At 46.7% G+C, this 27,706-nt stretch overlaps 1 protein-coding gene across 1 annotated transcript in view; it reads left to right on the top strand.

Annotated features, from left to right (window-relative positions):
* Positions 1 to 27,706, top strand: part of ALX4 (ALX homeobox 4) — a 56,749-nt gene that overhangs the window by 18,953 nt on the left and 10,090 nt on the right. Inside the window, exon 2 of the mRNA XM_007946520.2 lies at positions 24,860 to 25,170. Within this exon, the coding sequence (XP_007944711.1) occupies positions 24,860 to 25,170 (311 nt within the window). The remainder of the gene's footprint in view (positions 1 to 24,859; positions 25,171 to 27,706) is intronic.

Here is a 27,706-nt window from a genome sequence, read left to right as displayed (position 1 = left end):
ATGGGTGGGTTTGAACTGCTGAGTTTTGGTTAGCAGCTGAGCACTTAAGCATTGTGCCATCAGGGCTTCTTTCATTGAGGTTACTTTATGTAAAACTTCTGCAGAAGCAGCAGCAGCAGCAGTAGCACATTTCTGGAAAGAACCGTCTCCTCACTCCCTACCCCCAGATATCTTTCAGGTGGTGTGATGGATGGAGGGCGGCCGGATGCTCACACCAAGCAAATTCTTTGTGAACAGTTAAACCTTGGTGTGGCTCTGTGAGAAAGTCTTCCAGATGTTGCCAAGAGTGGAAGTGGGAGTGAGGTTTTTATAAGCGGTTGCCCTCTGACCTGAACTCTGTCAGGAGGTTGTGGAAGCCACGCTGCTCTCAATGCAGTGATTAAAATTATGATCCTCCTTTCACAATTATACCTTTCAGTTGCAACCTAACATAGATGAGAACGTATTGACATAAGTAAGAGGCTAAGAGTCTTTCTTTAGGATAAACTAAAGGTTTCAAAAAAAATCTATGTCACAAAGTAAATTTATATTTAGCATCTGGTTTCTCACAGTGGTTCCAAATGTTCCCACCCCGTGTGCAGTCTCCTTCTGAGACATGGGCCTTGATTTGAGGGGGACCCTGGGAGCTACTTTTAAAAGAATTAATTTTTTTTTTTAATTGTGGTAGAAAAATATATAACAAAAACATGTGTCGTCTCAACATTTTTTACATGTGCAATTCAGTGATGTTGATGACGTTCATCAAGTTGTGCAACCATTGCCACTCTTTGTTTCCAAATTTTTCTGCCACCCTTAACAGAAGCACTGAGCCTGGGGAGCTCCTCTGGACAGAGGTTCGTAAGCCTCTCCTGGGCAGCTGGAGGTGGGGAAACTTGAACTGAAGAGAATGCCCTGGAGAAGGAATGGGGCGTGGGGTGAGGCATCTGCATGTGGAGTGGCTTTGCCTGTGCTCTTGCAAAGCCCTAACTTGTCCCCAAATTATGACAAGTGTATCAACACATCATAGAGCACTCCCGTCAATACGTCAGAGTGCTCCTGTCGATACATAGAGTGCTCCCAATGATAGTGTGCTGTGTATCAGGTAGGGGTACGTGCTCATGCCTTCGGCTTCATTCAGACCTCACAACCATCCTGGGATGTGGATGTTGTCAGCCTCATTCTACAGATGAGGAAACTGAGGCACACACAGGCCAAGTCACTTTCCCAAGGATACCAGTGGCAGGGCCACCGAGAGGCTTGGGAGCTTCCTTAGTAACCTCCTTTAACCTCCCCCCATTTCTTTAATGGGAAAATGGACATTTCCTTGTTTTATATAAAGTTCTAGCTACACATAGTATCAGAGCCCCTGTGTGGTGCAGACAGTGAAGCGCTCAACTACTGGCCAAAAGGTTCATTGTTCAAACACATGCAGAGACACCTTGGAAGACAGGTCTGGCAATTTGCTTCTGGAAGAGCACAACCTTGGAAACCTATGGAGCAGTTCTACTTTGCATGCATGGGACTGCCACGAGTTGGTCGGTTCGATGGCAACTAACAAAAAAAGACATTGTCAGTGGACTCCTTCAGCCAGATCACTGCCTCCAGCCCCTCCCATGTAGACATTTGGAGTTGCCCCCTGGAAATGGGATGCAGCAGAATCCAGGTAAAGGGCAGGAGGCAGGCAGGCCCCAGCCCCCCAGAGCCAGGAAAGGGAGGGAGTAGCCCAGGGACCACAAAGCATCAGGATCCAGGTAGGAATTATGTAAGGGGAAGGTGAAGAAGTTTCCAACAGGTAAGGGAGACGAACTTATCTGTCAGTTTGTCATCCTGTGGGGCTTGAATGTTGCTGTGAGGCTTGAGGCTGTGCCACTGGTGTTTCAAACGCCAGCAGGGTTGCACATGGTACACCAGTTTCAGTGCAGCTTACAGACTGAGACAGACTAGGAAGAAGGAAGAGGCCATCCACTTCTCAAAGAATTGGCCAGGGAAAACCTTATGAATAGCAGAGAAACACTGTCTCATACATTATTGGGCAACTTTATGAATAACTCAGAAACATTGTCTGACACAGTGCAGGAAGATGAACCCCTGGAGTCAGAAGGCACTCAAAATAGGACCAACAAAGAGCTATATCATCAGAGTAGAACCAACCTTAATGAAATGGATAAAGTAAAGCTTTCAGGACCTCCATGTGCTGACATGGCACGACTCAAATTGAGGAGAAACAACTGCAAACATCCATTAATAATTGGAACATGGAATGTACAAAGTATGAATCTAGGAAAATTGGAAGTTGTAAAAATGAAATGGAACACAAAAGATGGATATCCTAGGCATTAGTGAGCTGAAATGGACTGGTTTTGGCCATGTTGAATCAGACAACCATATGATCTACTATGCTAGGATTGACAAATTCAAGAAGAATGGTGTGGCATTCATAATTACAAAGGATGTTTCAAGATTTGTCCTGAAGTACAGTGCTGTCAGTTATAGGATAATATCCATACACCTACAAGGAAGACCCATTAATACTACTGTTATTCAATTTCACACCACCCACCAAAGCCAAAGATGAGGAAATTGAAGATTTTTATCAACTTCTGTAGTCTGAAATTGACTGGAAGTGCAACCAAGATGTGTTAATTATCACTGGTGATTGGAATAAAAAAGTTGGAAACAAGAATCACCGGTAGTTGGAAAATTTAGCCTTGGTGACAGAAATAATGCTGGAGATCGCATGATAGAATTTTGCAAGGCCAACAACTTATTCATTACAAGTACCTTCTTTCAACAACACAAATGGTGGCTATACACGTGGGCTTCACCAGATGGAGTACACAGGAATCAGATTGACTACATCTGTAGCAAGAGGTGATGGAAAAGCTCAATATCTTCAGCTGAAACAAGGCCAAGAGCTGATTGTGGAAGAGACCATCAATTGCTCATATGCAAGTTCAACCTGAAGTTGAAGACAATGAAAACAAGTCCATGAGAGCCAAAATATGACCTTGAATATAGCCCTGCTGAATTTAGAGACCATCTAAGGAGTAGATTTGATGCACTGAACACCAATGACCAAAAACCAGAAGAATTGTGGGATGACATCAAGAACATCATCCATGAAGAAGGCAAGAAGGCATTAAAAATATGAGAAAGAAAAGACCAAAATGGATGTCAGAAGAGACTCTGAAAGTTGCCTTTGAGCGAAGAGTAGCTAAAGCAAGATAAAAGAGCTGAACAGAATATTTCAAAGAGCAGCTTGAGAAGACAAAGCCAATTACTATAATGAAATGTGCAAAAATATGCAGTTAGAAAACCAAAAGGGAAGAACACACTCAACATTTCTCAAGCTGAAAGAACTGAGAAACAAATTTAAGCCTAGAATTGAAATATTGAAAGATTCTATGGGCAAAATATTGAATGATGCAGGAAGCATCAAAAGAAGATGGAAGGATTACACAGAGTCACTGTACCAAAAAGAACTGGTCGAGGTGGCATATGTTCAAGAGCCAGTGGTACTGAAGGAAGAAGTTGAAGCTGCACTGAAGGAATTGGCAAAGAAAAGGCTCCAGGAATTGACGGAATACCCAGTGAGATGTTTCAACAAACGGATGCCCTGCTGGAGGCACTCACTCGGCTATGCTAAGAGATTTGGAAGACAGCTACCTGGCCAATTAACTGGAAGAGATCCATATTTGTATCCATTCCAAAGAAAGGTGATCCCACAGAATGTGGAAATTATCGAACAATATCATTAATATTGCATGCAAATCAAATCTTACTGAAGATAATTCAAAAATGGTTGCAGCAGTATATTGACAGAGAACCTCCAGAAACGCAAGCTGGATTCAGAAGAGGACATGGAACGAGGCATATCATTGCTGACGTCAGATGGATCTTGGCTCAAAGCAAAGAATACAAGAAAGATGTTTACTTGTGTTTTATTGACTATGCAAAAGCATTTGATTGTGTGGATCATAACAAATTGTGGATAACCTTGAGAAGAATGGGAATTCCAGAACACTTAATTGTACTCATAAGGAACCTGTACAGAGACCAAGAGGCTGTTGTTTGAACAGAAAAAGAGAACACTGAAGAAGGGAGTGTGTCAGTGTTGTATCCTTTCCCAACACTTATTCAATCTGTATGCTGAGCAAATAATCCGAGCAGCTGGAATGAAGAAGAATGTGGTATCAGGATTGGAGGAAGAATTACTGATGACACAACTTTGCTTGATGAAAGTAAGGATGACTTGAAGCACTTACTGATGAAGATTGAAGACTACAGTCTGCAGTATGGATTACATCTCAATATAAAGAAAACAAAAATCATCACAACTGGGCCTATAAGCAGCATCATGGTAAATGGAGAAAAGATTGAAATTGTCAAAGACTTCACATTGCTTGATTCTACAATTGACACCAATGGAAGCAGTAGTCAGGACATCAGATGATGTATAGCACTGGGCAAATCAGCTGCAAAGGACCTCTTTCAAGTGCTGAAGAGCAAAGATGTCTCCTTGAGGACTAAGGTGTGCCTGACACGAGCTATGGTTTTTTCCATCACCTCATATGCATGTGAGAGTTGGACAATGAATAAGGAAGATCAAAGAAGAATTGATGCTTTTGAGCTGTGGTATTGGTGAAGAATGCTCAAAGTACCGTGGACTGCTAAAAGAACTAACAGGTCTTTCCAGGAGGAAATAAGTGCATCCAGAATGCTCCTTGGAGGTGAGAATGGCCAGACTTTGTCTCACCTACTTTGGTCATGTTGTCAGAAGGGACCATTCCCTGGAGAAGGATGTCATGCTTGGTAAGGTGCAGGGTCAACAAAAGAGGGGAAGGCCTTCAACGAAATGGATTGACATGGAGGCAGCGGTGATGGGCTCAAGTATAGCAAGGATCATGGAGCTGGCACAGGACTGGGCAGTGTTTCATTCTGCTGTGCATAGGGTTGCTATGAGTCAGAGATGATTTGACAGCACCTGACAGCACCTAACAACAACAGTCCTGAGATAGACTCACTTGTGTCCACATATGACAAGAGGAAGCCTTCCTGTCCTCCCTCCAAGGGCTTGTCTATGTAAGGAAACCAATGAGTCACTGCCTTGCTAGGCCATAGGCCATATTCTGGCCTTGGAGCTGGACCATCGGGCTCAAATCCTAGCTTGTTCTCTCCTAGCTATGTGACATCAGGCAACTTATTTCTCTGGACTTCAGCTTCTCCATCTGTAAGATGGAGGTAACAGTATTGATCTCATGGGGATGTCGTGAGACTCAGATGACATAGCAGATGGGTCCATGCTATACAAATACAAAGGTAATTGTCATGTTATAACCAGCCTTGGGTGGAGATCCCTGGCTTGTTTGGTAATGTAGGACCTGCACACTTTGGGCAGGGGTCTTGTTTTACCATAAAGTGTAACATGCTTGGTCAAGGTCAAGACCTCCTTGCTTTTCAATGCTCTGTTCAAGAGATGCACCATTGCCAATGCCTTCCCTGACCTTGTCAGCCAGAACTGACCACTCCTTCCTGTGGGCCCCACTGTGCCCTTGATGGAGAGATCTTGCAGTGATCTGGGCCCCTGAACACTTGACCACGCTTGTTAGTTTCCTGTCCCCTCCCTGAGGCTGTGACTCCTCTCCTGTGGGGAAGCTCTAGGGAGATGCTCAGTGATATGTGGGAAAGGAATGAAAGAATGGAGGAATAAATGAGTGAATGGATGCAAGTCAAGATAATGTGTGGGGAGAAGACCCTGAGCATAAAGGTGGGGGATGGAGGGGACCCAGGCCTGGATGAAGTTGGCTGTGGAGGCTCAAGGCCAAGACAAAGGCTGTAGTGTGATGTCTTTTTAACCTTTACATGGAAACCTCTCCCACTTGGACACATTGCAGGAAAGCTAAAATTGTAATACACTCAAAAATAAAGTGCTTTTTAAAAAACTTTTAAGTTCCAACAGCAGCTTGACCTTAACTAACCAAATACTCATTTGCTGTCGAGTCGGATCTGACTCATAGTGATCCTTCCTTGAGTTTCCGAGTTGGTGCCACTACAGAAGTAGATTGTCCAACCTTCCTTCTGAGGAGTGGCTGGTGGGTTTGAACCTCCAGCCTTCTGGTTAGCAGTCAAGTGCTTTAGGCATTATGCCACCAGAGCTCCCTACTAACAAAACACATCCATCAAAATAGGCCTTAGAAGAGCTGCTAAAAGACTCATGGGCTCTAATTGGCCACTGATTGTTTCTGAGGAGGGGGGCTGCCAAAGGATATCATAGAGTAAGATTTGTGCCCCAGAGTTGGCATTGGCCTTGTGATTTAATTATAGTCCCCAAGTCCATCTATAGAGACTGCGGATGGTGGGATGGTGGTGGAGTTGGGGGCGGGTGTACTAACAAAACATCAGGGCAGTCCCTGTTCAAATTGTTGCATATTCTAGCTTCACAAGATGGAGTCCTGGATACAATGGTTTCTTCCTATTAAACCAAATCCAAACCCAACCCGTTGTCATCAAGCCAATTCTGACCCATGGGGAACCCGTGTATTACAGAGGGGGACTGCTCCATAAGGTTTCTTGCCTGTGGTTTTCATGGAAGCAGATCGCCAAGTATTTCTTTCGTTGTGCTGTAGCAGGGGTTCGAACCACCAACTTTAAGATTAGCAGTCAAGTGTGAATCGTTTGTGCCATCCTTCTTCCCAGTACTCCACTTAAAAAAACAAACTTTTTATTTTGACATGATTTCTGACTTGTAGAAAAGTTATAAGTACAAAGAATTCTCAGATACTCTTTACCAGAAGGTCCAAAGATTGTTTTACTATATTTGCTTTATCAGTCTCCCTCTCCATATCCTAGGGACCAATTGATTTGGTGGTAATGGGTTATGCATATATTCATATGGATATATAGCTATATATGTATATATACAGGAGCTCTGGTGGTGTAGTGCCTAAGGCATTTGACTGCTAACCAGAAGGCTGGCGGTTCAAACCCACCAGCCACTCCTCGGAAGGAAGCTTGGACAATCTACTTCCGTAGAGATACTGCCTTGGAAACCCAAGGAGGGGTTGCTACAAGTTGGGATCAGCTCAATGGCAGTGAGTTTGGTTTTGGTTTTGGATTTTGGTTTTGTGTGTATATTCTTTCTGAACTGTTTGAGTAGGCTGCAAGCATTACAGCCCTTATTCCTGAGTATTTCAGTGTGTAGGTCCTAAAAACAAGGCTGTGGTCTACATTTGCAGTTCCATATGTTCAGGGAAGTTTGTCCTATGTAGGCCAGTTTTATCAGGGCCAGCACTGAAGGTGGGACGTGAGGGGTTGACTTAGAGGCATCTAAGAGGGGCCATTCTCCTGTGACTGCAAATCTTCTTTCTTTTCTCCTCAACTCAGTCTCTTGCTCATCACCCCAATCCCACACTGGGCACCTTCCTCAGGAGGTCCAGTGGAAGTGCCCCAGGCTTGAGGTTCAAATCTTATCTCTGCCTCTTACCACTTTTATATTCCTAGACAAGTCATTTATCTCCTCTGGCCTCAGTTTGGGCTATAAAATGGGAGGATTTTACATGTTGTTCTAAAGAGTCACTTACCAAGTGATTTGAAAAAGGATAGCAAGAAAAACTTGAAGAAGATAATCAGTGTCACTGAGTTGTACATGTAGAAATGGTTGAGATGGTATATATTTTGTTATGTATGTTTTCACTATTTTTTTAAAAAATAAAATAAAGAGTCAGTAGTCATAGTAGTGTTGGTCTACTAGATGTTGCTTTTGGCTCATAGCGACCTTGTGAGACAGAGTAGAACTGCCTCATAGGGCTTCCTAGGCTGTAATATTTGTGGGAGCTGATCACCAAGTCTTTGCTCCAGAGGAGCAGCTGAGTGGGTTTGAACCGCTGACCTTCTGGTTAGCAGATGAGTGCTTGCTTAGCCCTTGCACCACCAGGGTTCCTTACAGATGTCTTAGTCCTATATAAATGCCAAGCATATTTCCTAGGTGTTAGTGAGAACTCAGTGTTAATTCCTTTTTCTCCCCTGGCTCTGGGAAGCCCACCCTGGACCGGGAGAAAGACCCCTCCACCCCACGTGAGAAGAATGGGAAGAACTTCTGTCTGAGGATGGGGGGAGGGGTGGAGGAGACTGCAGCCCCGGCCTCTGCTGATGCCTCCCTTGGGAAGAACCCACAGCAAGCTGGTAACAAATCCATCAGCTCTGTGGAGGGGCAACTGGACAAAATGCAGGGTACGGTGAGAAGGCTCTGCCTGACGTTTCCTGTTATTCTAATGTTTCCCAAGCACCTGCTGCCCCAGCCTGAGCTCCTGCTCTCAGGGGCTCGTGGTCTAGCTGAAGGACCAAGGAATCTGCAGGGCTTTGCACAAAAGGAGGCAGCTTTGGGCAATAAAAGAGCTCAGGTCCCAGGCCGGCCACTCAGCTGATGGTGGCACGAGGTGGGTCCCTTTTCTCTGAACCCATTTTTCCCATCTGTAAAATGAGGAGGTTAATAAAGGCCACCATGTGGCATCTATGAGAGGATTGAAATGAGCCAAGAAGTAAGGAGAGCCAGGGAGGAAAGAGAGTGTCCAAGGACCGCAGAGGCCCACGTCATCCATGTCTGTCTTCCTTGGTATTCTAGGACAGTGGCAGACACAAAGTAAAGTTGAATAACTGCTCATCTGGTAGATCCTTCAAGGGAGGACCTGAATCTCCAACCAAACTTCTAGAAACTCTCTTGGGGACTAGGTCCCAGGGGTATCAACTATGGCCCAGAAAACTTTATTGAAACTGCAGTGCCTCCTGGTGGCCTATATGAGCAACTGCATCTTTGATCTTGGCTAGCTAGGCGTTGGACCCTAGAACCTTAATGTGGGGACCAGGGAACCAGCCCTTGGGTGAGCAACACGTCCCAGGGCCTGGTGATTTCTTCCCAGTCTTGGCTTCTTGCAGGGCTGTCCCTGTTGCCATGGAGTCGATCCTGACTCATAGCAACACTATAGGACAGAGCAGAACTGCCCCATAGGGTGTCCAAGGCTGTAAATCCAAAAGTAGACTGCTACATCTTCCTCCCACAGAGCAGCTAGTGGGTTCTAATTGTTGACCTTTTGGTCAGCAGCCAAGCGCTTAACCACTGCACTATCAGGGCTCCTTTCTCACGGGCCTGTGCCCCCTCCAAAACTCTTTCTTATACCCCTCGCTATCAAGGATTCAGGCAACACCTGTCGGATTGAGGAAACAGAGAAACCAAAGGGTTTGTCCAGGGCTGCAGTAGCAGCAGGGCCCCTTTTGGTCCTCCATGCCCTGCTGGTTTCCGTGAGCCCCCTCATCCTTCGAGGACCACCCTCCCGCCCCTACGCTGCAGCCAGAGAAGTAGTGTGAGCAACCAAGGCCCTCCTGGGTCTGGAGCCGAGTCCCTTGGCCCTTTCCTGCAGGCACCCTTCTGTAACCCTCAGCAGGGCGCACAGAGGTGCCTGCAGTACGAAAGGCAGAGGTGCCCGGGGGGAATCTCCACACTCCCTCCTCCTGCACACTCAGCTGATTACGTTAATTCAATAAGTATATCCGGAACTCCTTCCCAAGCCCAAGTCCCACCTGGCTTGGGAGCCCAGCAGTGGATCGGAGTGACCCTGCTCTGAATTACTCACAGTCTAGCGAGGGGCAGGCCCATAAGCCAGCACCTTTAAAACAACAACAAGCAGTTGTCATGGAGCTGACTCGTGGCCATCCTAGGTGTGTCAGAGCAGAGCTAGGCTCCGTAGGGTTTTCAGTGGCTGACGTTTCAGATCTCCAGGCCTCTCTTCCAAGGTGTCCCTGGGTGGGCTCAAACCTTCAACCTTTCAGTTAGCAGCATTAACTGTTTGTATCACCCAGGATAATAAGGTAGTAAGTGTTTACTACAGATGAGCCTAGCTTGGGAGAAGGGGGAACCCTTTCACTGAGCCTTGGAAGCCAAGTAGAGGAGATTCACAAAAGAAGAAATACAAAAAGAAAAGGTTTGGCTTCACTAGTAATAAAAACGTAAATTAAAATGAGATACTATTTTCATCCATCACAGTGGCGAAAATTAGAGAAGACTTGACAATGATGGTATTGGCCCTGGGGAGGCATGGCATACTGCTGATAGCTGAAGAAAGGAGCATTTCTGGAAGACAGTTTGGCCGTAAACTTATGTTGTTGTTATTGTTAGGTGCCTATCAAGTCAGTTCCGACTTACAGTGACCCTGTTACAACAGAGTGAAACTCTGCCCCGTCCGACATCCTCCTCACAGTCGTTGCTGTTTGAGCCCCTTGTTGCGGCCACTGTGTTGCTCCATCTCACTGAGGGCCTTCCTCTTTCTCACTGACGCTCTACTTTATGAAGAATGATGTCCTTCTCCAGGGACTGGTTCCTCCTGATAACATGACTGAAGTATGCGAGACGAAGTCTCGCCATCCCTGCTTCTAAGAGCATTCTGGCTGTACTTCTTCCAAGACAGGTTTGTTTGTTCTTCTGGCAGGCCATGGTATGTTCAATATTCTTCACCAACACCATAATTCATAATCTCTTCAGTCTTCCTTATTCAGTGTGCAGCTTTTGCATGCATTTGAGGTGACTGAAAATACCTTATATGAAAATAAACTTATAAGAAGCCTTAAAACGTGCCTATGATTTAACTTGATGTTTCTAGTTCTTGGTGTTCTTCCAAAGTAATCACCATGAAGGTATGGAGAGAGTTAACTGCAAGGATGTCCCTGAGCTGTTATAATTTCAATCAGTTAGAAATGTGTGCCCAACAGTAATTGTTGTTGTCGGGTGCTGTTCAGTCAATTCTGACTCACAGTGACCCCTTGTCACTATGAGTAGAATGCCATAAGAAGTTTCCAAGGCTATCATCTTTACAGAAGCAGCTTGCCAGGTCTCGTTTCCTACAGAGCCACTGGGTGGGTTTGAACTGCCAACCTTTCAGTTAGCAGCCAAGTGCTTAACTGTTGTGCCACCAGGACTCCTTCCCAACAGTAGAAAACTGATGCAACAAACTAGGGTTTGTCCAAATGGTGGAATACTATGCAGCCATTAAAAAAGATATGTTAGAAATCTAGGGAAGATGCACATGACATAGTGTTAGGCTAAAATCACTACAGAAAACATGGACACCTTTTGGGGGGCGGTGTATTGTGTGTGTTATGGTTCTTCTTTTGGCTTCTCTTAATTTTTAAAAAAATCCATATAGAAATAGTTAACTAGTTGTAATTAGAAAAAAGTCACAGAAAAAAAGAAAAAAGAAATACAAGTGCTGGTTGGACTTAGCCAAATGCACAAGGAGCAGAAGGGCCTATCAGTCAGAAGGAAGAGTGCTGAGCAAGCAGAAATGTGGAAGGCTGGAATCACGTGTGCATTGCTCAGGAAAGAGGAAGCAGGTGAGGGTCCGTGTGGGGCCTGGGAGGATGTGTGGCCGGAGAGGCAGGCTCACCAGTCCTACCTTCAGGACCCAGAAGGCCACTGTGTGCTTGATGTGTATTGTGGCCAGATGTAGAGGGGGTGCAAAAAAAGCAGAACACTTGGTTAACTTTGAATTTCAAATAAACATTGAATAATTTTTAGCGTGAGTATGTCCCAGGGAGTATTTGGGATATATGAAGAAAAGTATTTATTTCTGTGCATTTCACATTTCACTGACCATCCTGTATTTTATCTGGCAGTGCAACCAAGGGCTCTGGGAAGCAAATGAACACATTTAGAGAGAGTTGTGCTATGAGCAGATTTGTGGTTTCCTAGACATTTCTCTCTGATTGTATTTTAGGGTTGTTGTTAGGTAGGAAGCTCTGGTGGCCTAGTGCCTAAAGCATTTGACTGCTAACCAGAAGGCTGGTGGTTCAAACCCATCAGCCATTCCTCAGAAGGAAGGTTGGGCAATCTACTTCTGTAGAGATACCGCCTCAGGAACCTGAGGAGGGCTCGCTATGAGCCAGGACCTACTCGATGGCAGTGAGTTTGGCTTTTTGTTTTGGTTGTTAGGTACTGTCGAGTCAATTCCGACTCACAGTGACCTCATGTGATAGACTAGAACTGCCTGGTAGGGTTTTTTTTTTTTTTTTTAACTTCTTGCTGAGATTTGGGTGAAATTTTACAAAGCAGATTCTTTTTACATTCAACAGTTCATATCTGTAGGGTTTTGAAAGCCGTGATCTTTATGGGAGGAGATCACCAGTTCTTTCTCCTGCAGAGCCACTGGGAGGGTTCCAACCTCCAAATTTTCTGTTAGCAGCCAAAAGCTTAACCGATGCACCACCAGGCCTCCTTGAGGGTAGTAGCCTGAAAACAGGGAATCCCAGTAGGTGGCTGGTTGGGCAATCCTACTTCCGTAGTGATTGTTGTTGTTATGTGCCGTCGAGTCAGCCCCGACTCATAGCGACCCCTTCTTGGGTTTCCGAGGCAGTATCACTACGGAAGTAGGATTGCCCAACCTTCCTTCCGAGGAGTGGCTGGTGGGTTTGAACCACCAGCCTTCTGGTTAGCATTCAAGTGCTTTAGCCACTATGCTACCAGAGCTCCTAGTGATTCCGTAGTGACACTGCCTCGGAAAACCAAGGAGGGGTCGCTATGAGTCGGGGCCGACTCGACGGCAAATAACAACAACAACAACAGGCAACAGAAGATGCAAGAGAGAGGGAAGAAGGGGAGACGGAGGGACTGGACTCACTGGGTGCTGAGGAACGGCTCCCAGATCTTTGCTTGGGGTGCTGGAGAGTGGGCCAGATTTGGAGGCTCTGGGGAGTGAGGCCTTCCATTCTGAATGTTGAGTTTGAAGGAGTGGTAGGGTTTCCAGTGGAGATGCTGGCAGGGGAGTGAGTGCTGACAATAGGCGTCTGTGGAGATTAGAGAGAGGTCTGGACAAGGCCCAGGCTCTGGGAGTCCGCAGCATCCAACAGGCCTCCGGGTCCTGGGGGCTGCGTTTGTGAGGCCAGCAGCTCATTCCCACCACACAAGAGGCCTTTCTCTGGTTTCACATCTCTTTCCCATAATCCCACAGCCCAGACATCATTTGGGACTCAAATCACTGCTTCCAAGTAGCATCTTAAGATGATAAAAAGCAACACCTGCTCCTTGTAAAGCAGATAGAAAATTTCAGACCAGCAAGAAGAAGGAAGAGAAATTCACCCACGTTGCCATCACTGGTAACTCCTTGGACATTGTGACATACAACCTTCCAGGCTTTCCTCAGAACAGGTACTTCCCCACCCTCATTTCAGAGATTTACTTAAGTTGACATGAGCTTCTTTCCCAGTACTGAAACACTATTCTTCTACAACATTAATTTCATTGATTGGGTCTGCAAGTATTTATTGAGCACCTACTGTGTAGGAGCTCTGGTAGCATAGTGCCTAAGGCACTTGACTGCTCACCAGAAGGCTGGCGGTTCAAACCCACCAGCCACTCCTCGGAAGGAAGGTTGGGCAATCCTACTTCCGTAGTGATACTGCCTCGGAAACCCAAGGAGGGGTCGCTATGAGTCGGGGCCGACTCGACGGCAAACAACAACAACAACTGTGTACCAGCCACTGTACTGGGCATTGGACATGATGGGTGAACAGAGTGAACATATTAGGGTCTATTCTCTGCTTTATGGAGGGGAGAAGAGAGAAAAATAGAAAACAGTGAGTGCTGAGTACCGAGGAGGAGGCTGTGCAGAATAAAGGCCATCAGGAGGGATAAGGAGATGAGAAAGTTGGAAGGATCATCCTTTGTTTAACCAATCCTCTGTTGCTGGACATTTTGGCTATTTTCAGTTTTTCTGTAGAATGAACAAAGCCAAGACGAAAGTTTTCTCAGTTAATTCTTTCTGTCCATTCATATATATATATATATATATATATATATGTTTTTGTTTTTGTTTTTTTAGTGTAAATATATATATATATATACACACACACATACATATATATATACACACACATATATGTGTGTGTGTGTGTGTGTATATATATTTTTGTTTTTGTTTTTTTAGGATAAATTGCTAGGAGTAGGATTTCTGAGTGAAGCTATACACACTTTTTCTCTATTTGTTTGTTTTTTCTTTAATACATTTAAATGTAACTTTCTCTTTTTAGCTATAGTTTGCCACTCTCTTAATTTAAAAATAATACACTGTGCGATTAATTTCTCTGGTTTAAAGGTTTATGAGCTTCGACACTTTGATGTATAGATTCTTGTAATCCTTGCACCAACCCCTGGCAAGGGGGCGTGGGTGGTTCAGTGGTGGAATTCTCATCTCCTGTGGGGGAGACTCCGGTTCCACTCCTGGTCAGGGCATCTCATGTGCGGCCACCATGCATCTCTGTCAGTGGAGGCTTGCATGCTGCTCAACAGGTTTCAGCAGAGCTTCTGGACTAAGACCTACTAGGAAGAAAGACCTGGCCATCTGCTTCAAATATCAGCCAATGAAAACCTTACGGGTCACGATGGTCCGATCTGCAACCAATCACGGGGATGGCACGGGATTGAGTAGTGTTTCGTTCCATTGGGCATGGAACAGACATGAGTCAGGAGCAAGGAAATAGTAGTAAACCACCACCACCCCTGGCAACCAGCCATCTGTCATTCATCCCCACGGTTTTGGCCTTTCCAGGATGTCATGCAGTCCATAGAGTCATATGATATGTACATGTTGAGACTGGCTTCTTTTGCTGAGCAGAATGCCTTTGAGATTCATCCGTGTTCTCGTGTGTATCAATGGTTTTAGTTTGTTTATTTTTTAAGTTGCTGGGTATTATTCCACTGAGTGGATATACCATTGTTTGTTTATTCATTCACCTATTGAAGGAGATTTGGGTTGTTTCCAAACAATGATCATAAAAAAAGTTGGTAGAAACATAGTCCCCCTGAGCATAAATTGTTCATTTTTCTAGGGTAATTCCTACAAGTGGGATTTCTGGGTCATAAGGGCAAAGTGTGGGTATCTGTAGAAGAAACTGCCAACTGTTTTCGCACCTGCAACATCTGAGAGTTCCAGTTGCTCCACATCTCACCATCATTCTCTATTATCAAATTAAAAAAAAATTCCTGTTGTAGTAGATGTGTTATTACCTACATTTTAATTTGCATTTCCATCACGCATAATGTTGCCAAGCGTCCTTTCATGCCTATTTGCCATGTGTATATCTTCTTTAGAGAGCTCTGGTGGCACAGTGCCTAAGGCACTTGACTGCTAACCAGAAGGCTGGTGGTTCAAATCCACTAGCCACTCCTCGGAAGGAAGGTTGGGCAATCTACTACCATAGAGATACTGCCTCAGAAACCCAAGGAGGGGTCGCTATGAGTCGAATCAACTCGATACCTTCTTTGGTGAAAGGTCTGTTGGAATCTTTTCCCAACATCTTTTTTTATGTAATTTGTTTCATTGTTGTTCTTGTGGCAGAACAGACAACAATTTCTACATGTGGCACTGATGACATTCTTGGAGTTGTGCAGTCATTCTCTTCCTCCTTTTTGGAGCCGTTCCTCCCCCATTCACATGAACTCACTGCCCCCCAAGTTTCCTGTCTCATCTTCCCAGTTGCTGCTGTCAGTTTGATCCCATAGAGGTAGATCTTGCAAGAGCACAGTGCTCAAAGCAGGCATTCTTTACTAGGTAAACTAAACTATTGTTGGGTTTTAAGAAGACTTCAGGGAATATTTTTGGTTTAAAGTTTAAAAATTATTTCAGGCAACAGTTTCAGGGGTTGATTCAGCTCCATGGCTTCAGAAAGTCTGGAGTCCAGGAAAATTTGAAATTCTGTTTTTCATTTTCCCCCTTTTGATTCAGATTCTTCTATAGAATCTTTGATTAAAATGTTCAGTGGTGGTAGCTGGGCACCATCCAGTTCTTCTGATCTCATGGCAAAGGGGGTGCCAGTATCTTTTTCACATTACTACTACCTAAACCCCAAACTTTATTCAGATTTCACTAGTTTTGCCCTGATGTCCTTTTTTGTTTCAGGACCCCATCCAGGCACCACCTTACATTTAGTCATCTTATCTCCTTAGTCTCCTCTGGTCTGTGAATTTCTCAGACTTCCTTGTTTTAAGAGTATTTTTGAAAGCCATGGTTGGTGCGTGTTGGCGAATGGCAGTGCCAGTGTCACCTCCTGTGTAACTGGCTTGAGTGCTGGCACTTCTGCCCCACACTCCTCAGTAGATGATTAGATCTTTGAGGGCAGGGACACCAACCTGCTTACCCCAGTGCACACAGATATGCTCCATGCACGTTTGTTGAAATGTCCCCCTACTTATGGTTGCCCCTTTTACATTCTTTATTGGGCCTGGAGTCGAAATAGGGACATCCAATTTGAACTTTGGACAGAGCCCAGTGGCAGATGAGATGTGGTGAGGCCTTGATCAATGGCTCACCTTTAACCTCTCCCCCACCCCCTATAAGACTGTTTGGACAGCAGTGGGTTTAGTCAGTGCCCTTTAAATAGCATGAAAGGGCCTCACACTGGCCTGTTTTGTTTAAGGAGATTACATCGGTGCTGTGCACTCTGCCACGGGGTGTGTGAGGCCGGCTCACCCAGGAATAGAGGGAGAGGCATGTCCCCCACAAAGCAGATGTTTGCAGGAAAAATAGATTTAATCCAAACCATGGAGGATACAATTACTCAGACCCCTTAGACATACCCTCCACATGCACAGTGTGCAACACACACACACCAGCCATATCCACCCCTCCCTGCCTTCTGTAGCACCACACTCACCATCCCTCACACCCACACACTACACACCAACACCACAGGCACACATCCCACACCCAAAGATGTACACTCCACAAACTTATCCATAGACATTGCATATATGTGCCCACACTGTTTACAACTGCAGGCATGTGCCACACACCCTTACATGTACCTCTGTACACACTACATTGTTACACACAAAGGTGTTTCCTACACCCTGTCCCCAGATGGGATTTAGGAATCAGTTCTTTTCATAGTTGTGCAACAAAGATCATTGCAGGACTAGTCACGGTAACCAAAAGGTAGAAACAGCCTATGTGCCCATCAACAAATGAATGGACATATAATGGTACATACATACAATGGAATGTTAATCAGCCATAAAGAGAAACGAAGTCCTGATGCATGCTACAACATGGGTGAACTGTGAAATCAGTACGCTGAGTGAAGTGTGTCAACCACAGAAGGACAAACATTGCATGATCCCACTCATATGAATATCTGGAATAACAAGGAGCTCTGGTAGCATAGTACCTAAGGCATTTGACTGCTAACCAGAAGGCTGGCAGTTCAAACCCACCAGCCACTCCTGGAATGGAAGATTGGGCAACCTACTTCTATAGGAAACCCAAGGAGGGGTCACTGTGAGTCGAAATCAACTCAAAGGTCGTGAGTTTAGTTTTAGAGACCAGGGGTGGGAGAGAGAGAAGGGAAAAGGGGGACTCGTTGCTTAGGGGGCACTGAGCTTCTGTGAAGAGTGATGAAGAAAATTGGAAATGGATGATGGTGATGGTTGAACAACAAGATAAACCTAAGTATGCCACTGAATTGTACATGTGAAAAATCTTGAAATGACTAATATTTTGTTATCATATATTTACCACAATTTTAAAAAAGAAATTATTTTAAAATAACAGTAAAAAAAGAAAGCACAGTCACCCTTGGAAATCTCTCAAAGGCTTTCCTATCCAGAAGAGGTTAGACTAGGTTAGTGTGACTCCATTGGGGTGAACCAGGGCAAATGGGCAGCAGGTAAGAAGACAGGTTCTCCTTTTCTTTCATTTCTCAAGCTGAAATCAACAGCCAGGGTTGTCCAGCAATGGAACAGGCATTTCCAAGCAGTGGGTGCCTCATCCCTGGAGGAATTCAGGCAGAAGTAGAATGAGCTTCTATAGTTCCTGATACAGAAGGTGGCTTTCAACTTCATCAGAAGTGGTTGACAGGAAAAATACTTACCTGGGATTGTTTGGAGGGCATGGGATGCCATAAGGGCCCTCATCTAGTACCTTCTGTGGGCATTGTTCTGGCATTGTTCTTGGTGTCTTATGTACACATACTACTTGGTTCCTGAGTCAGGTTTACTTCCAGATCAAGATGTTCCTCTGGAAAGCCACAGATTGGGATTCTATTTTCCTGAGCCCCACAGCATTAGTCTTGGGACAAACACTTCCCAGAGCTCTCTCCCTACAATGGGAGCCTCAATGTAGACCCAGTCCTGAGTCAATACAGGAACTGCCTCAGGGAGGGTGGGAGGAGGCTGACCCCCGGGCAGGTGGCCTGGACCTAAGTTGGTCTCTCTTGCTGCCCAGGCACCTCCAGTACTGAGGGTCATTGGGCCCCATTCGGCCCAGGAAGCTGGCCTTTTCTCTATCCCAGTGTGGCAGCATGGTGGGTGTGGAGTGGGTTTCAGGCCCCTTGGCAGATGCTGGGTTTCCTGGACATTGGTTTAAATTCTAGAACCTTACCCATGGATCTTGTCCCTTTGCTTCTCCTCCTGCCTGCCTCCTTTCCCTCCTACTCCCTGCATGAAGATAGCCCCAAGGTTCTCCCTGGCCTTTCTCCTAGTTTTCTCCTTCGGTGATCTTTTCTACCCTGCTGCGTGGGCTGCCAATCCTGTACAAATTGTGTTCATTATTGCATACCTCTCTTTTTGGGTCTCACTCAACTCTGTCTTCTTTGTCTAGCTGGGTGGAATGGTTCATTCATTTGTTCAACTAACATTTTCTGTAGGCACTCTGTGGGATGCAGGGGCACAGTAGGCGCACTGCAGTAGTGGGACAGAGGGAGAGCCCAGTAATGTTGGCTTACTAGAAATTGTTCATTTGTTCCTTAGCAACCACTTATTGCAGGGAAGTGCCACCTGTCCCATACTGCGCTAAACCTGGGTCATGAGCACACAAATGACATGAGGTCTCAACCCTTGGGAACTTGACATTCTATAGGAGGAGCTGGACTTTCAGGGTTGATTACATACTAGTTAGCAAATGCAGACTGAGCAGAAAGGGAGGGATCCATCTGGGAGGGCTTCCTGGTGTTTGCATCTTGGAGGTCACCTGGAGAGGGGGTGAGAACATTCTGGACAGGTGTCCAGAGGTAGAGGAAGAGAAACATAGAGGCATTGGTTTTTTGTGTTGTTGTTGTTAGCTGTTGATGTTGTTGTTGTTAGCTGCAGTCAAGTTGACCCTTCAACTCATGGCAGGCCCACAAATAACAGACCAAATGTTGCTCAGTCCTGTGCCATCCCGTGAGCTGATCACTGTGATCCATAGCTTTCTGTTCAGCATCATAACACACTAGCCATTATGGACAGATGGTGGTGACTGCACATGAGATGCATTGGCCAGGAATTGAACCAGGGTCTCACACACAGAAAGTGAGGATTCTACCACTGAACCATCACTGCTACTGTGTTTTCTTTTAGCCAGGAGTCACCTGACCTGAGTCATGGGGCTCTGTTTTCAATGTCTTGTTGAGGAGAGTAAGCTTGAGTCTGGCCCAGCATACAGGCCTTGGGCAGACACGAGTTTCTATCCACCTGGGATTATGAAGCTGGAGAGCAATCTGCTGACTCTGCCCAGGTCCTGAGTGGCCGGCACCCTCAGCCATCCCATGCCTGACGCTCACTTGTCTCTCACACAGGCTTGATAAACTCAGCATCACCTGAGATAGCAGTGGGAACTGGGCTCTTTTAGTTGGGAGGATGGATGACTGAGAGATGTGTGCCAGCTGTTTCCAAACAGCCATGGGGCCATCTTGGGGAAGGGCCTGAGGGCTTAGAACTAGGACCATGACACACAGCTATAGGCCACAGACTTGGGCTGCATCTAGGGAACAGTGTGTTACCTGTCACCAAGGACTGGAGGACAGCACTTGGTGGTGATATTGCAGGGTGGAAAGAGGTTGGAATAGATGAATCTGGAGTCTGGGATCTTAGGACTGAACACCTGTTAGGCCTTGGCTTATTCTGACCGGTTGAGTGGTGACTTTTCCTTTGTTGCCCAAGTTAGGGACCTAACCTCAGGATTTAAAGCAAGATAACTGTTTAGTTATCCAGTGCTGCTGTATCAGAACACCAGAGTGGGTAGTTCGAGCAAACTGCCATTAATTTTCTCACAGTCAGGAGGCTAGAAGTCTGAATTCACCAGCTCTAGGGGAAGCCTTTCTCTGTTGGTCCTGGTGGAAGGGCCTTGTCTCTTTTCAGCTTCTGTTCCTTGGTTTCCTGGAGATCTTCACATGGCCTGGTATCATCTCCCCACCTTGCTTCCTTGATTCTGTGCCTAATCTGCTCCTTTTATATCTCAAAAGTGGTTGGTTTAACACACATCCTACACCAATACGACCTTATTAACAGAGAAAACCCTATTTCCAAATGAGATGCACCCATAAGAACAGGCACATCTCACTTTATTGTGCTTTGCTTTATTGCACCTTGAAGATACTGTATTTTTTACAAACTGAACATTTGTGGTAACCCTGCGTGGACCAAGTCTATCAGCGCCATTTTTCCAATAGCCTGTACTCACTTCATGTCTCTGTATCACATTTTGGTACTTCTTGGAATATTTCAAACTTTTTCATATTGTTATTGAGCATTTAGTAGACCACAGTATAGTATAAATATAACTTTCATATGTACTAGGAAACAAAAATTTCATGTGACTCATTTTATTATGATACTTGTTTTGTTGTGGTGGTCTGGAACTGAATCCACAATATCTACGAGGTATGCCTACATAGTGGTTAGAATTCACAAAACATATTTTTTAGGGAGGGACAGTTAAATCCATTATAATGACTAATAATCGAGGTTGAGATGGGACGGTTGTCTTTCATCTTCCTCGAAGAACCAGAAGCATCAATTTTCCAGAATCCTTCAGCCTCTAAGCTTTCCCCTTAGCTGACATCTGCCTGGATTGAGAGTTCTTAGACATGCCCCATCTTTCTCTCCTCTCCCCACTCCGGATCCCAACGAAGGACAAGGCAGGTAGATACTCCATTGGGCTAAGGCAATGACCAATTCCTGCCTGTTCACCACACTCCAGCTGGGCATTCTGGCTTCCACTCTATAGATGAACCTCACAGAGGTGAAATGAGTGGTGAAATGAGTGGTCTAATGACTGGTCTATGGAGCCCTGGTGGTGCAGTAGTTAAGCACTTGACTGCTACCTGAAAGGCTGAACCCACCCAGCGACTCCGCAGGAGAAAGGTTTGGTGATCTGCTCCTGTAAAGATTGGTGGTGTTGTCGTTATGTGCCATCAAGTCGGACAAAGGTTACAGCCTCGGAAACCCTGTGGGGGCAGTTCTGCTGGGTCACATGGGGAGCTATGAGTTGAAGTCAACCCAGCAGCACCCCACAGCATCAACAGCGAGTGATCTGGAGTCATGGGCAGAACATGGTCGGGCTGGGGTGGAAAGCACACTCCTAACTCTTGTCTGGTGGTCTTTGTACCACCCTGTGCTCCCTCCCCACTCCTCCCCCAGTCGCCATTGCTCACCTTGAAAGACTGGAAGCCTGCTGTCTCCCTCCAGGCTAAGCTGAGAACAAACTTAACACAGAGAACCTCTTCATGGAGCATCTTTGCTCCCTCGTCTTCAGGGGCTAGCCCCTCTCCTTGCAGGATAAGCAGAGCAGGACCCCTCAGTATCAGATCCCTGGCTCCCTTCTGGCCCTGCCTCTCTCCCTGGGAAAACAAGGCCAAGACCAAAGGAGAGGGAACAGGCCTAGAAACTGAGAGACTATTGTCGCCGATTAATGCATGTTCCCACCCCTCTCTGGCCTCAGTTTCTCCACTGCTAAAACAAGAGTTTGGGCTGGCCCCTACTAGCTCTTGGTTTCTGCAACAGACAGCTCACCTTACCTGCCCCAGTCCTGTGTGGCATGGTCCCAATCCCAGGCTGATCTCAAAGACACTGTCAGGGGATACAGCCAAGGGTCCACAGGGTTATGGGATGGGGCTTGGGGGACAGAGCTAGAGTAGGAGGGGGCAGGGGCTGCCTCCCCCAGTCTGGCCTCCAGGAAGTTACATAACAGGGATGTTTATTTTTGGTGAGGCTGGGTGGGATTTCTTTCCTTAAAAAAAAAAAAAAAACCCAAAACATAAAACTTACTTGTCTGCCAAGAAGATAAATATCTTTGCTGAAAGCTCTTGGCCCGACTGCCAGCTGCAGTTTGCATAATGCTGTCACTGAAGCCCTGGCTGTCTGCATGTGCCTGGCTCACACCGGGTGCGTGCGGGTGCCTGGGAGCTGGCCCCACCCCTGGGGGCATCCACACTACCAGTGCCCCCAGGAAAGGCCCAGCTGCTTCCAGGCCTGTTCTGGGCACTGATCTCTACACTCCTCCCTGAGAGTCTAGGAGAGGGGGATGAGAATTATGGGCAAAGCATGCTTCTCAGCCTCCCCAACAAAATGGGAGCCCCCAGTGTAGACAGAAAACCAGGATGAGAGCGAACCTGAGCCAGCCTGCAGAATCTTGGCGGAGTCAGGAGACCTGGCCTCAAGGCATGATCCTGCTGCTTAATGCCAGTCACTTGGGCCTGTTTTACAGAAGAGGAAACCAAGGCTCAGAGGGTTCATGTTCACATGCCCACAGACGGTGGCTGTGATAATCAGAGCTAGTGCACATTGTGTAAAATGCTCCTGCACGCTTCTTATTATTAACCATGGATGCTGTCTCAGCCAACAAGTCAAAGACTGGGAAGTGTAGTTCTGAGGGGGACTCAAAGCCAAGCCTCCAGACACCTGGGCCAGTGCCTCACGAACACCCCTGCAGATGCCCGTGTGTGCTGGGAGATGCTCTAGGGTCCGAGTGCCTTATGCTAAAAGGCCTGTGGGTTTGCAAGTCCGTACCAGAGCTGAGAATGACAATAACAGCAGAAACCTATATCCAGTACTGTGCTAAGCACTTCATAGATGTTTTTGTTAGCTGCCATTGAGTCAGCCCCAACTCACGGTGACCCCATCCACATGGAACAAAACACTGACCAATCTTGAGCTGTCCCCATGATTGGTTGGGGGTCAGACCATTGTGACCACTGTGACCCATAGGGTTTTTGTTGGCCAGTATTCTAGTTACCTAGTGTCGCTCTGACAAGAATATACCACAAATGGGATGGCCTTAACAGACAGGTGTTTATTCTTACAATTTGGAGGCTTTAAGTCCAAGTTCAAAGTGCCAAGCTATAGGGGCTGGATGAAGGCCCCTCAGCCTTGGGCTTCAGCTCTGCCTCCAGTTCCTGCCCAGTGGAGCTAGAGGCTTCTCTTCACTCAGACAGCTGCTGGCTGCTGAGGCTGCCAAGCCCAAGGTTGACAAGTAAAAAAGCACAGTCCCGATGTTACCAAACCACATGGTAGGCCATTAATTTAAGTCCATTTTAAGTCCCCTGGTCAGCATGGCAGGCGGCTGAACAATGACACGGCTACATGTAGGGTCCAAGCGTGCCATAAGCTAGAGACCATTCCCAACGCTGTTTCTTATATATGGGAAACAGACCACATACCCAAAGCAGCTACTCAGCTGTTTGTGGTAGATCCCACCATGGAGTTGATGAGACTGCAACAACTGCCCAGCCCCTCAACCAGGCCCAGCCAAGTTGACACACAAACATAACCACCACAGCCAGCTTTCAGCAGATTGATTGCCAGCCCTTTCTTCCTAGTCCAACTTAGAGCAGAAGCTCTGCTGAAACCTGCAGCATCATAGTGGTGTGAAATGCCTCCACTTGCAGGTGGTGGTGGCTATGCATGAGGTGCATTGGCTAGAATTGAACCGAGGTCTTTGGTGTGGAAGGCAAGAATTCTACCATGGAACCCCCAGTGTCCTCTTTACATATATCTGCTAGCTTCTTTAATGCTTACAACTACCCTATAAAGAAGATCCGATGAATATTCCCACCCAAGCCTAAAGAGGTGAAGTCTGTCCAGAGCACACAGCTGGGATCATCATAGATGTGGATTTACACCCCACCTGCCTCCAGAGCCCATGCTGTACACCTCTCTACCATGGGCTAGTGTGTTTGCCTGGGACACTAACCGGGCTACATGAACTTGAACAAGCTCCTTCCCTGCCCCTGCCTCAGCCTCATCATCCTTAGCCTGCATGGGCAGACTAGTCCTTTTCAGCTCTGAGCTTGTACAAAGCAGTCGGCAGAGCTCCGTTCTGTCAGTCAGTGGTGTCTGGGGGCTCAGGCTATGTGATGTGCTCATGCAAACCCATCAGGGCCCAGACGTCAGCGTCCCTGGGGAGGACAGTACCTGGTCATTTCCCTAGGAAACAAAATCCTAACCTGGAGGAGAGGATGCTGCTTATAAAGGGAAATGTGACTTCTGCGTCAACCTCCCCAACTTGGGGAAGAAAGAGCCATCTGTTGGGCAATAGGTGAGGTGGGATAGTGGGCAAGGGGATGAGTTTCCCTCAGCTCTGGGTGCTTGGGGCACAGACTGCACAGCTCCTGCTGGACCCCACACGGGAAAGGAAGGACATCTCTGTCGGCCTCAATGCTGGCTTCTCCTGTATGCCTCCCATCCCCAGCCCAGCTGGATCAGACATAGGTGCACAGTAAGTTTTCTCTTCCGTCCAGGGAGTCAGAGTCAGTGGGTCAGCATCCTCTCTGGCCAGAGGAGAAGTTCTACAAAGGGGCTCCCTCTAGAGCGAGGAGCCTAGAGGCAAGGGGATATAGGTTAAAGGTCATAGAAGTCAGACTGGGCTGACTCAGATTCACATATCATTGGTGCTGGAAGGCTCAGAGAGAGGAAGGGACTTGCCCAAAGTCACACAGACCTGAATGGCAAGCCAAGAGTAGAACCGAGTCTCCTGACCTCATATCCAATATGCCTCCGGGAGGGGAGAAGAAGAGGACAGCTCTCTTGCCCCCCCCCCCCTTGCTTAGTCCAGCTGTTGGTTTCTGACCTTGTTTCCTTGCCCCTCAGCCAAAGAGAGCTCCCTGGGTGAGCCAGAGTTACCGCCCGACTCTGACACTGTGGGGATGGACAACAGCTACCTCAGTGTGAAGGAGGCTGGGGTGAAGGGCCCCCAGAACCGGGCCACTGCCGACCTCCCCAGCCCGCTGGAGAAGGCTGACTCGGAGAGCAACAAGGGTAAGAAGCGGCGGAACCGCACCACCTTCACCAGCTACCAGCTCGAGGAGTTGGAGAAGGTATTCCAGAAGACCCACTACCCAGATGTGTATGCGCGGGAGCAGCTGGCCATGAGGACGGACCTCACTGAGGCCCGAGTGCAGGTCAGTGGGGGCCACCTCGGGGCAGGGGGTGGAGCACGGCCTGCTGGAGCTGGGATCTCCTGACGGCTCATCAATCACCTAGGCTTTCTTCAGCTTACGCCAATGAGATCCCATGGGGCTTCTTTCCATGCCCCTGCTTCAACCAAAGCAACTCTGCTCTTGTCTGCTTTAATACTGTGCTCTATACGGGGCGAGGGAAAAGGAAGGAGGGGCCCTAGTGGAGGGGCAGGAAGTCTGGTAGCTATGATTCTGGGGCTCTGCATGGTGTAGGCATCCAGGCCTTTCCACAAAGGAGAAGGATGATTGGTTTCTGCACTAGAAGGTCCATCTCACAGAGGAAACAGGACCAACAGACATCCATGGCAACCAATGGGCAGTAATAAAACAATCCAACTGTTCTTTCTACCCAGGATGGTTGCCTTTTCCTCCAACTTTCAGGTCTCAACTCAATCTACCTCCTCTAAAAGATCTTCCTGACTACTTTGACTAAGACTGAAAAACCCAGCCCAATATAACTCAACCCAGTCCAGCACAACTCAACCCTTCATAGCCCGTACCAATACCACACAACAGAACCAAACCAGGTCACCTTCTACACACTGTCCTATCTTGTCTTCTTTATAAAACTTATGATTGACTGAAGTTGTTCATAAGGTTTTCAGTGGCCAGTTTTTTCAGAAGTGGATGACCCCTTCCTTCTTCCAAGTCTGTCTTAGGCTGGAAGCTCCGCTGAAACCTGTCCACCATGGGTGACCCTGCTGGTATTGGAAATCCCAGTGGATAGCCTCCAGCCTCACAGCAACACACAAGCCACAATAGCCTGACAAACTGGCAGACAGTGGTGGTGGATAAGTTATTTTATGTGTTTATCTCCTCCCACTAGAATGTGAGTTCCTTCAGGCCACAGAGTTGTGTTCATCACTGTATTCCCTACCCCACCCCCACTAGATAAGGCCATCTCCAAGAACAGCAAAGGCAACCCATCAATATTTGTGGATTGATTGTCCTCCTTTCTCCAAGGAGGTGTGTTTTCCCTCCCCGTAAGAAATCACAACAAAAAAAGAACTAGAAAAGAAGCCAAGACCTCTGAGTCACCAAAATATAGGTCACAACGCTCAAGCACGGTGTTCACAGGAGATTGACTTCCACCTCAAAATAGATGTGTTCCATCTGCTTTTTCGACCCAGAGCATGTTAGAAATAGCGGTTATGGTGTTGCTATATGCCAGTATTTTTTCCCTTCCAGTGATCCAAGGGAAGCAACAGGCTGGGAATAAGGAGGAATTTTTTTAAAAAGCAGCACAGCTCAGCAGTCTGGGGCCACTCAGTGGAAGGACAAAGAGCCCCGGTGCTACTCAGGCCCCGAGGGCACTGTGGCTTTAGTCCACTGCTGAATCCTCAGCAGGTGGTTCTATGGCATCAAAAAAGTCCTGTCAGCCTCAACCATGTTCTGTTTAATAATCCAGAGGCCTCTGTAATATAGCCCAGAAACCTCTTCACCCACCGTGGCTAATGTCAAAAGGACTGGTAGTTGCCAGTGAATGTGTCATCATCCCAAACCTCTGCTACCTCAGTCCTGTAGCCGCTTTGGCATATTGGGGGTCTGGGGTCCCTGGGTGTGGGAGGGGCAGAAGTGGGAGGGATAGGGAGACAAACAGAGAAACTGAGGCACACAGGGACAGACAGACTGTACAGGAGATGCAGAAAGGAATTCATTCATTCATTTAGTTTTCATCCACTCATCATCCATCCAGGAAATACTCCTTGAGCATCTTCTGGGTGGCAGGGTCTGAAATGGGGACACAGAGGTGACCAGGACAGCCTGGCCTTGCCCTCAAGGTGCTCTCAGGCCAATAAGCAAGAAACCAACATATGAAGAATTGTCATTAGTAGCATTGCCTGAACACCTCCATGTAAGTTCACTGTAAATTCCCTGAGGGCAGCCTTCCTGCTTCATTCTTCTTGGGGCCTCCTGAACTTTTGTTTGAGGAGAGCAGGCCAGGCAGCTGAGATTTCAGAAGCCCTTTCATACCAGCTGTGTCATTTGAGAAGGGATACAATGGTCAAGCACTCAGTTGCTAACTGAAAGGTTGGTGGTTCAGACCCACCCAGTGGCTCCCTGGAAGAAAGACCTGGTGATTTGCTCCTGTAAATATTACAGGAAAAAACAAAAAAAAAACAAAACTATGGGGCAGTTCTACTCTCACTTGGAGTTGCTGTGAGTCAGAATTGACTTGACAGCACGTAACATCAACTTGATAAATAGTCATGTGACCTCATGTGCCTCAGAGTCCAGACAGGAACCCTAGGATCTAGCTTCAGCCCCAGCCAATGAATTTGAGATGAGACACAAGAGTAGATGGGAAAGGAGGTGACTGGTCCTGGAATATCCCTGGAGGTGCTGTGTAAGTGTGTGGGAAAAATGCAGTTTATTTTCTGTTGAGATGTATGTGCACATGAGTGCATATCTGTGGGTATGTGTGCAGATGAGCACATATGTGTGTGCACACAAGTGTATGTGCGTGTGAGTGTGTGTG

This window comes from Orycteropus afer, unplaced genomic scaffold (assembly GCF_000298275.1).
Source record: "Orycteropus afer afer isolate SDZICR_OR568_19922 unplaced genomic scaffold, OryAfe1.0 scaffold00165, whole genome shotgun sequence".
In the NCBI taxonomy this organism is placed as follows: Eukaryota; Metazoa; Chordata; class Mammalia; order Tubulidentata; family Orycteropodidae; genus Orycteropus; species Orycteropus afer.
This window is presented reverse-complemented; position numbering and strand designations above follow the sequence as displayed.